Source organism: Asparagus officinalis, chromosome 5 (genome assembly GCF_001876935.1).
Source record: "Asparagus officinalis chromosome 5, Aspof.V1, whole genome shotgun sequence".
NCBI classification, from domain to species: Eukaryota; Viridiplantae; Streptophyta; class Magnoliopsida; order Asparagales; family Asparagaceae; genus Asparagus; species Asparagus officinalis.
The window spans coordinates 90,493,283-90,503,456 of record NC_033798.1 but is presented as its reverse complement, the minus strand read 5'-3'; the positions used below and the strand labels follow the sequence as shown (position 1 = coordinate 90,503,456).

The window sequence follows — 10,174 nt, the reverse complement described above, 5'->3', positions numbered from 1 at the left end:
TAAATTTACAGCTTACAGAATCATGAATGTTCAGCTCTATTAGTACATGAACATCATGGCAAATGCTTGCCTCGTCAATTATGCAACATTCTCAAGAATCGGATATTGAGAGTCATGTTTTTAAAAAGATAAAAATTTCACGCTTCACCTCAATCAATCAATCAATCAATACTATACCAATGAAACAAAAACCTGATTGCATATTTTTGCCACTTGGCATATTCTAATAGCTCTAAAATTTAATAACTATATATCTTTATTTCCACCCTTTCATATTAATCGACTATCCTACATATCTTGGGAATTTCTATTCTTTATCTTTCAATTCCCTACAAAATCATTGATTTTATTCTCACAATTCAAAAAGTCTTACTTTTGTCTTCTCTCCTTCCCCGAAATTCTAATATACATATAACAATATTAATTTAAGTGCATCGCATGGGTAACAACTAGTACTAAGCATAATCTACATGGCACTCTCATGCAATTTTTTAAGTTGGTCACAACTTGGACCTTTTAAAGCTATATATCCAGCTTGAAGCTTCAGGTTCCAAAAATAAACTTTTTGTTGTTGTTGTTGTTGTTGAGAAAAGCCTGATCTTGTCTTGAGCCTGAGAACACTTGAATTCTTTTAGAAAATTGAAACTAGCAAGCAGAAAAGACTCCTCATCTGACCTGCTCAAGGCTTAATGTTTGATACAAAGTTAAAAAGAGTGGATACTTGTTCTAGGCTTTAAGAAATCGTAATGGACAGCCTGACGAATTAAAAAAAAATTCGATACCTGATTCTATAATGCATGCCTTGTTCCAGCAATATGTTCAACTAATATCAGAAGACAAGAGAACAACAAATAAGAAGTGCCGAATGTATTACAGGAAACAACTTATGACGACATGTAACATATACAGGTTTACCTGATCAAAACTAACATCACTTAGTACAGGAAAATCATAAAATAGAATTGCGATATACGATTTGACTCGGTCAATTAAAGATATGCCTCGAAGGGGATCCTTTCTTTTATAAACCTGAAAAATATTACAGTCAGGCTTTATCCTGATTCATATGATAAACTGTATACTACTAATTGAAAGAACATTTGATTCTGTCTCAATTCTCCTTGATAAGTTCTCACACAACCTAAAAAGATTCCAATTTCACAAATAGAGGTTTTGACTAACAGTGGATTTTAAGACTAATATAAGTTTTCAAGAGCAAAGTGGTTTTCAAGATAACAATAGAAATCCTGAGTGGCATGATCTCATCCGTTTCAAGTGTTAGAGAGAATTGGACCCTATATAATTACCACCTAATTGGAGAAAATATAGATATCTCAGTGTACATAGTAAATGAAAACTTTGAGGTTTCAGGAAAAAAATGAAATATTTCAGGTTTAGTTCACATTAAAACTCTTCCTGATAGAGTTAGAATTCCAACTGGTTTTTAAAAAGAGAGAAAAAAAGTCAAATAAATTATTTTTAGCTGGCCAGTCAACTTATGACACAAGAGGAAAGAAGAATTAACCGATTGAAAGAAATACTCACCCATTTCCAGACAAATGGAATTATCTGACCGAGTTTTTCCTACTAATCAGGTCTATTCATATTAGATCGATCAAATCATCGCTTCAACAGACCATAACAAGAGAGATCAGAAACGTATCCAAGACAGAGAGAGAGAGAGAGAGAAATGGCTACTTTAGCAAAAGCAATAGTTGCGTGTTTGATTGTGGCTATGTTAGGTACTTCCAGCGCTTCCACAGAGACATCCTTCGACTTCGACTGCACCTCAAACACATTCAAGCATTGCGACGCTTATGGCTAGAACGTCGAAAGCCTTCTGAAGACCATCCCACCTGTGAACCGTCATTTCTACTGCCGAGGCAACAGAACATACCCGTCAGTGCTTGGGACAGCACATTGCTTCTCTTCATTGACATCCTCTGAAGGTCAGTGTCGTTCCTGCCTCCACGAAGCAATAAAGACCATAAGAGCCGAGTGCCGGAACACCATCGATGCTTCTGCTGGATCAGCTGCTGCTGGATGCAGCGTCCGAGATGATAGTTCTGAGATCAAGCCTTGATCGGAGAGAAAAGTGGCTTGTGTAGTGGTTTGTATGTTTGAAATAATTTCTTGTTTCTGTTTCGTTGGGTGTTGCTGAAATTTGTTGGTTATCAGTGAGGGAAGCTAAAATCCTAAGGTTGGTGATAACAACCACCAGTCAGTTACCCATTGTCCTGATATTAGTTATCTCCCCCGCTGGTGGTGTATCGTTTCACATTTGATGTGTTTTAGTTTTTTTCCCCCTATTTAAACTTGAAGTATATTCTATAAGCTGAAATGTTCAAACTCAAGTTATGGTTTGGTCCGAATCCAAGAAGATAATATGTCCAATTTGCGTTCCTAGCAATAATAAAATGGGACAATTTCATCCACTACACTATTTCTTCTATCATTAACAATAGACATGGAACAGTTTCATCCACCGCACTATTTTTCGATCGCACCATTTTTCAATCATCATACATGCTCTAAACAATCTGACTTGCACCACGCAAAGATCAAACAAGACTACTGCGGCTAAATTTTCTGTAATTAGAAAGTAAATATAAATTACTCCCCTCTACTGGAAAAAATGGTGAGATAGAGTTCGCAACTTTCAGAAGAATTTGAAGTTCAAATTTTCTGCTAAAGTCTCACGTAGAAGATCTGGTCCACAGCAGTTGATTCATGATCTATATCAATCAAGCAAAACTAAATAGAAAAAGGTGATTCAAAGCCTTTTAACTGTGCTCAAGTAGGTACAAAATGATGTTTGCTAAGCCGAACTATCTTCATCTTTCTCATGATTTATCAACTCAAAAAGATATTTCATTGAAGAATAGTAAGATGAAAGTGATTACATTACTGATTACATGAGTATTGTCCCAATATTTAGATTACAGAGAGGATCTGAGAGAAGGATTTGAATCTCGAAAACTACATAGTATACAACTACGTGGTACACAAGCTCTACTAACTTCTTCCTCCTAAGCTTGTACCTGTTTAACAAAAACCAGGACAGAGGCATCAGGCAGAGAATGGTAAAATGCCATAGCTGTAAAAACAGAAAGAATGATTCATAGGTATCAGAAATAGTCTATTATATTTCACATTAACTACAAAAGGGAAGAGAACTGAAAATAGGTATCAGAAATAGTCTATTATATTTCACATTGACTACAAAAGGGAAGAGAACTGAAAATAAAATAGAAAACATTAAGGGTGTGTTTGGGAACTTGGATTTGGGCCTGGATTTAAAATCCAGGGTATTTCAAATCCAAATATTTAGTTTGGGTTCTAATTTAGACCTAGATTTTAAATCAATTAATTTAGCAAAGAGGAATTTAAAAGCCCAAAACAACTGATTTCAAATTCCACCTCACACTTTGTCATTTATCAAATCCCGACCCGATCATTTAACAAAGAGGACCAAGTCGCGATCCCCTCTTTCTCTCTCTCTCTCTCTCTGGTTTCGATCTCCCCCTCTCCGCCTCCCCCCGCCGCCGCCTCCCCCCTCCTGCTGGACCAATCTCGATTACAAGTTCGATGCTGTTCGATACTTCGATTTCAGTAGAGAGGGGTCGTTTGCTGAAGCTTGGGAGGCTCAGCTGTGGTTCGAGACCGCCGGAAGTTATCCCCCTTCTCGTACAAACCCTAACTTTATTGATCTTTGCCTTTTTATCGTTACGTTTGAAATTTAGGGTTTTTGATCCAGTGACTGTTTATTGGCTTAGTTTTGCTTAATATTTGGGTTTTTCTTGAATTTCTTGCCTTTTATTCTTTATTGCGGAAGGATTTTGTGTAAATTTGACGAGAAAGCGATAAAGTTTCTCCCCCCCTGTAAATGTTTAATAGGTTATTATTTGGATTATATAGGTTTAGTGGATTATGTCCAGTCTCCACCCTCTAAGGCTGAGAGCCTAAGGACCAATTTTCTGAGTCCAGATAGTCTTGCGAAGTGGCATTATGCAGAAAATCGCAAATCAAATTCAATAAATTAAGATGGGAATTCAGCTGCATATTACGTCATTATTGGAGATTGAAAGATGCTCACAAGAATATAGATGGATCATAGAAGTAGATAAACTGCACTGTGAAGTAAAAGTATACACATAGAAGTTATTTTTATATCTTCACAAAAACTTAATTCTGATGCTCTACATTATAACTATCATTTGTATTTATAGAGATATTAAACGTCCATGTTTGCCAATAGAACAATCTGCAAGTGCCATTGTACTGATGGGAACTCTTTGATCATTCTGGTTTGTGTGCTTTTTTCTTTTCAGTAAGAACTCCAAGCCGCAAATTGAGCACTTCTTCAAGCTCTTCTGATTGCCTTCTCATCCGTCAACAATTGCAGGTAATTTTACTGTTATTTTAATTTTGTTATGTCGTGATTTCTTATTTTGGGTCATAGGAAACTTACATGTTTTGATGAGTAATCGGGTTAATAAACTGAATATATGAGTTCTTGGGTGTCGAAAGAGATATATATGTAAATATGTGACAAATATACACACATATCCAGCATACTTTTTCACAAAATAAAAGTTAAGAAGAGAAACACCCAGATCCACGTTCATGTTCCATAAGAACGCGTTTCAACAAGTTTGTCAATTGGATAGAAAGATTACCGTACGTCCAACCCTAACGACTATCAGGTAGCGGAAATGTATAGAATCCAAACTTAGGAATTCGCCTTTTCCATCCACAATGGGAATTCCTAATATCATGCATAAATGTCTTAAAAACTTGTTATCAATTAGAATCGTGATAGGTCATTTACATCTGATAGTTACTAGTATGAAACCATCATGCATGCTCAACTCCCCAGCTGGAGTTAAAAGTACTAGCATTTGTTATCAATTATAATCTATACTTATGAGTTCTCAAGATAAATTATGTCATTTATTGAGAATAGAACTGTTGAAAACTTGCTATTGCAAGTCAAACAGATGGGATTAGGTTGAAAAGTCCCTCAAATATGTTTTAGACTGACTTAAAGTCCCCTCAAATATGAGTGATGTTTTGACTACAAATAAGGCCATTCACAATCAAGATTAAAAATAAATACAAGACAATGCAAGTATTCTTTTCCAAGAGCCCAGAGTGTTACTATGGATATGAACAGCAAATCAAAAAACCAATTTTGGAATTTATGCAATCTTTAGTGTCATTTTGGAATTTGCGGCTGTCCTAAGTCACACCGTACTTCAAAAACCACTCCACTTCAACTATCTTGGCTTGCACACTAAATATCCACAATATCAACATAATTATGGATGACTCTGATTGATACCAGAAAGCAAAAACACTTGCCTTTTGATACTTTCTTTGGCTTCAACTCCACCATTTAAATTCTCAAATTTTTATTAAGTTACCTTACAAACATCCCAGGTCCTGCTACTCTGAATCTTTAAATCCAGAAGCTTCTCCATTTTCCACTTAAAACTTATTCTTTCTCTCAGCTCATTTACTGATAAGATAGCATAAGTCAACAACAAAAACATAGGAGCCTCATCCTGTATTTGCTTCATAAATTAAAATTATCCATGAATAAAGGGCTTAATGCCTGTCTTTGATGTATATCTATGGTGATAGGTAAAGTGAATCTATATTATTCCAATAGCTTTCATGCGAGTTACTCCTTTTCTTATGTAGCCTTGTCTCACCAGGTGCTATTGTTTCTCTTGTCCAAATCCTTTTACGATCATATCCAGTGTGCTTTTCTCATAAGCAGTCTCAGGCTTTTCTAATGCTAACGTTATGGCTTTTTTTTGCAGGTCAAGCGTGATATTGTGCTGAGAGTGCTTGTGCTTTGGTCTCACCTTTTTCGGTTCTCATTGTCATTTGATATAGCTTGCTGCTTTGTCGAATGATTGTAGCTAATATGTAAGGGTTAATTGCATATACTCTCTGTGGTATCGTTTTTAAATTGCAACCCCTGTAGTGTACATTGTTGCAGATGTGCCCTTGGGTTAAAATTGTGACTGTTTTACCCTTGGACTTACTAATTTCTAGCTAAAGTCAAACAAAAGGATATTGGATTCGGTTTGATGTTATTTGGGCCTTCTCTGTTCTCTGAGCTTATTGCCAGAAGTAGAAGGAATTGTTTTTGTATGTTGACAAATGATTCTTGTGAAGTTTCTTATTTTTGGTGTTTGCATTGGTGAGCTGATATATTGTAAAGGTGGTTGTGCTTTGGTCTCACCTTTTTTGTTTCTCATTGTCACTTGTTGTGGTGTTTGCTTCTATGGTGAATGATTGTGGCTTATAGTATACTCCAATATATTGGCATCTGATGGTTTGTGGTTTGGTACATTTGCTCTTTTATTGGATGTCTTTGTGAAAGATACTAGTGGAGAGTATATCAAAGTGATGTCCAAGTACGTTAACGGAAAAAATTGAAAGATACTTATTATATGAAGTGTTTTATCTGTTTGCTGGGGCCTCGCAAAGTATCAGAGATGAGTTTAGCTATCAAATTACCTAAATTTGTGTTTTTTTGTTACTATTTTACACATCTCCATTGCATTTGATGTAAACAAGATGGGTTAAGAGAATAAATTTTCATCAATTTTAAATTCAAATTCATGTATAATAAAGTACCCAAACACTAGATTTTGAAATCAAAGATTTCAAATCCTTTCATTTAATAAAGATATCCAAACAAAAGATTTTTTAAATCATGGATTTCAAATCCTAAATTTAAAATCCCTTGATTTTAAATCAACTTTCCAAATCCAAATCAAAGTTCCCAAACGCAGCCTAAACAAAATATTACTTATTGCTGCTACTTGGTTTGCAATCATCTCTAGACCCCAATGACTTTCCAAAGACTGAAAAGGATGAAAAGATTAGAGAGAGAGAGAGAGAGAGAGAGAGGAGAGGGGGGGATGCTAAAATAGATAAAGGGCAGAGAGATGACATGAGGACAAAACCATCGTGTTTATTACAATATTTAGGTTCTAAACCATATCCATCTAATTGTTTAACGACTAATTTCCTCTTAGCCTAATTCCAACTAGATATCAGAACACTTCCGAGGCCAATTTATCGATAAAAATAGAGTACTAGTAATGATAATCATGATGACAAATGAATCACAAGTCATAACCTTTTCATAAAATTAGCACTGTTAGTAAACAGTATATCAGCACTGTAGATGCCACTTACAAAGGATTAGCCAATCTATAGCACTGCATACAGCATGATGTGTGCGACAATGTGAAAAGGTAAAATACTACAGTGGTGCTAGTAACATGGTAAAGACTACATGTTCTTTTTTATTCTCTACTTACATCAAGTATTAGGTTTCCTTCATATATAATGTACAACCCATCAGTATAACTTTTTGGACAATCTAGTATTCCGATAATATTGAAGTAACAACTTCCAAGAGGATGGGTTTCGAACATCATTTTAAATGTGTTTATTTACCATGATTTTATTCTTCCTATCCAATCGAATCATCTTTATGCCAGATGCCTTGCCACCTATGAAGCACGGACACACATAACATGAAGCCGTATCGTGTCGTGTCCGTGTCGGACACATGTGTCGATAACGCGTATCCTATGTATTTTTTAGTATTTGCCTCGTGTCGGCGTGTCGGATGGTCGTGTCGGATCCGTGTCCGTGCTACATAGTTTGCCACTAGGGGTGGCAATTTATGACCTAACCCATCAACCCGACCCGACCCGACCCGACCCGTTTATAATGGGTATAGGTCGAGTTACATGGGTCGGGTCATAAACGGGTGAACCCTTACTAACCCATTTATTAGATGGGTTGACCTACCTGACCCGCCTGACCCGTATAACATATACACAACCTAAAAACCTGTATAACACAAAAATCTCCGACTGAACCTTCATCCCTCATAACCCGCTGTAGTGAGAGAAAAAAAGCCCTAGATTTCCATCACTAAGCTCGAGCAGCGAGCGGCGGCGGGCGGCGATTGAAGAGAGGTGATGACGAGTGACGGTGAGCAAACGGAGGCAAGCGGCGTCGAGTGGCGAGCGCCGGCGAGCGGTTAAAAAAATTCCAACTAAAATAGCGGTGCATCCTTACATCGTTGAGTCTATCTTCTGTCTCTCAGCTCAAAGAATCCGAAGGTAAACCCTCCTCCCAATCCCCATTTCCGATCTCTAGGTCTCATAACCCCCCCCCCCCACAAATTTTCAAAAAAGTTAGTTACTCCCATTTTAGATAAAGCTGATGAACCTATTAAACCCCACAATTTGACATCTTTGATCAAGATCAAAGTCCTGTTCTTGGCCAAGGCTCGAGATCTCACCGGCTCAAAAGAAATCCCCCTCAAATTACCCGCTGGTAGAACTGCAGGGGATTGCATGAGTAAGCTTTTGACCTAATTCCCCCAGTTAGGAGAGATTTATGATTCTATGGTTTTGGCTTTGAATGAGGAGCATGCGTCTGAGACTGCAATTTATAATTCTCATGTTTATCCTCAGTAGTCAGTGTTTGTAGGAAAAATGAGTGACGCCCCTTTCTTCTAAATTGCACTTAAATGTCACAAAATTTTCTCGCTCTATTATTTGTATATTACAAGTTGTATTTTGGCTGGGAAAAAAGGTATAAGTTACTAAACGGGTCGTTCGGATTATATGGGTCGGGTCGGGTAACCCGTTTAATAAACGGGTCAAATCGCATTGACCCATTTATTAAACGGGTCGGGTCGGGTCACACTTATAGGGGTCGGGTCAATTATGACCCGACCCAACCCGTTTGCCACCCCTACTTGCCACAGGGCTCAGAGGCCCAATTCACAATAGTATTTTTGTTAACCATTCATCATTCCTCCAACTGCTCTTGAAATAAAGCTCAATAACTACTTGTAGGTCTAAATCATTATGGATAACAAAAAGAAGATTCATCCCATAACTCATATAGTCCACAAAATCTTTATTATTAGTTTATTAATATGGAAATAAAAATTATTCATTAGGAATACAGAACATCATAGAAAATAGTACCTGTTTGAACTGCATAGGGAAAAAAAGCCATGTGTAGGTCAGATGACTTTGCCCGAAAAGGCAATGTAATACTAATCAGTGAGGGATTGGAAGGTGCTCTTTGGTTCGTCATACATCCATCTGCAAAAATAATTATGTTAGAACATATGCAGTGCCCCAAAAAGGGGGGAAATGGGAGAAAGAAAGTCTATGAATTATGTGGGTGATAAGACGCATAAGGCTGAAATAGAGCAGCCCTCCCCCCCCCCACTCAAAAAAAAGAGGCGCCCCAAACAAAAAACAAAAACACACGTACAAAGCAAAGAGGAAAGGGGAAAATGGCACTTCAGAAAATAGATTTTTATTGTAGCAAGAAAAAGTGAAAACACACAGAGACAATAAAAAACACCAGTAGAAAAGTGTAAGCACCATATGATTCACAAACTCATCTCTCCATAATCCAACTGATGATCTGATCCATTTACATGCATAAACTTTAGCCATTCGGCTAATAAACCTGTTCTACAATTAGACGGTCTTATCTGCAATTATGTTGTTCCAACAATAAATCATCCACCTGCTATAGGGTTTTATTAAGAATTGTTGCAGTGATTTATCTGAAATGTTACAGAAGTTCCTATATAACTGCTAACAGAACAATATCATCTAAAGATCTCTGGAAGCAAGAACCTGGACAAGAAAATTGGATGTAGACTGCTACTTGCATCTTTTAAATGTGATCTCCTGTCTACTTCTTCTCTATACTTTTGCATTGACATAACTTCGCACAAACCACGTATCAAGCTAGCTGATATAGTACTTTCCTTATTTGAAGCATACACCTGCACCAATATATATCATATACAATTTAATAAGAAGGAAAAGCAAACCAAACAGAACTTCTAAAATTGATAACATGAGAGAACAAAGTAAAGCACTAGAATCACTGCACGGAATTAAAGAACAAAGAGCATATGGAATTTTTTGTTTTGTGTACATTCCAACTTTGTTTAATAAGAAGGAAAAGCAAACCAAACAGAACTTCTAAAATTGATAACATGAGAGAACAAAGTAAAGCACTAGAATCACTGCACGGAATTAAAGAACAAAGAGCATATGGAATTTTTTGTTTTGTGTACATTCCAACTTTGTTT

The 10,174-nt window shown here is 36.7% G+C and overlaps 1 protein-coding gene and 1 long non-coding RNA gene across 4 annotated transcripts in view; one reads left to right on the top strand and one right to left on the bottom strand.

Moving 5' to 3' along the window:
• Nucleotides 2,847-10,174, bottom strand: part of LOC109840118 — a 16,653-nt gene continuing 9,325 nt past the window's right edge. For 2 of the 3 annotated variants that reach the window (XM_020408632.1, XM_020408633.1), the window contains exon 7: nucleotides 9,735-9,862. Coding sequence is in view for 1 of the 3 variants with exons in the window: in XM_020408631.1 (XP_020264220.1) it covers nucleotides 9,113-9,161; nucleotides 9,711-9,862 (201 nt within the window). In the remaining 2 variants the exon portion in view is untranslated. Of the gene's footprint in view, nucleotides 3,042-9,041; nucleotides 9,162-9,710; nucleotides 9,863-10,174 lie in introns of those variants that run through there. The other variant, XM_020408631.1, reaches the window with a different exon arrangement.
• LOC109840120 lies at nucleotides 4,270-6,364 on the top strand. Its single transcript, XR_002246805.1, has 2 exons — nucleotides 4,270-4,405; nucleotides 5,829-6,364. It is a non-coding gene; the product is annotated as an uncharacterized LOC109840120 (long non-coding RNA).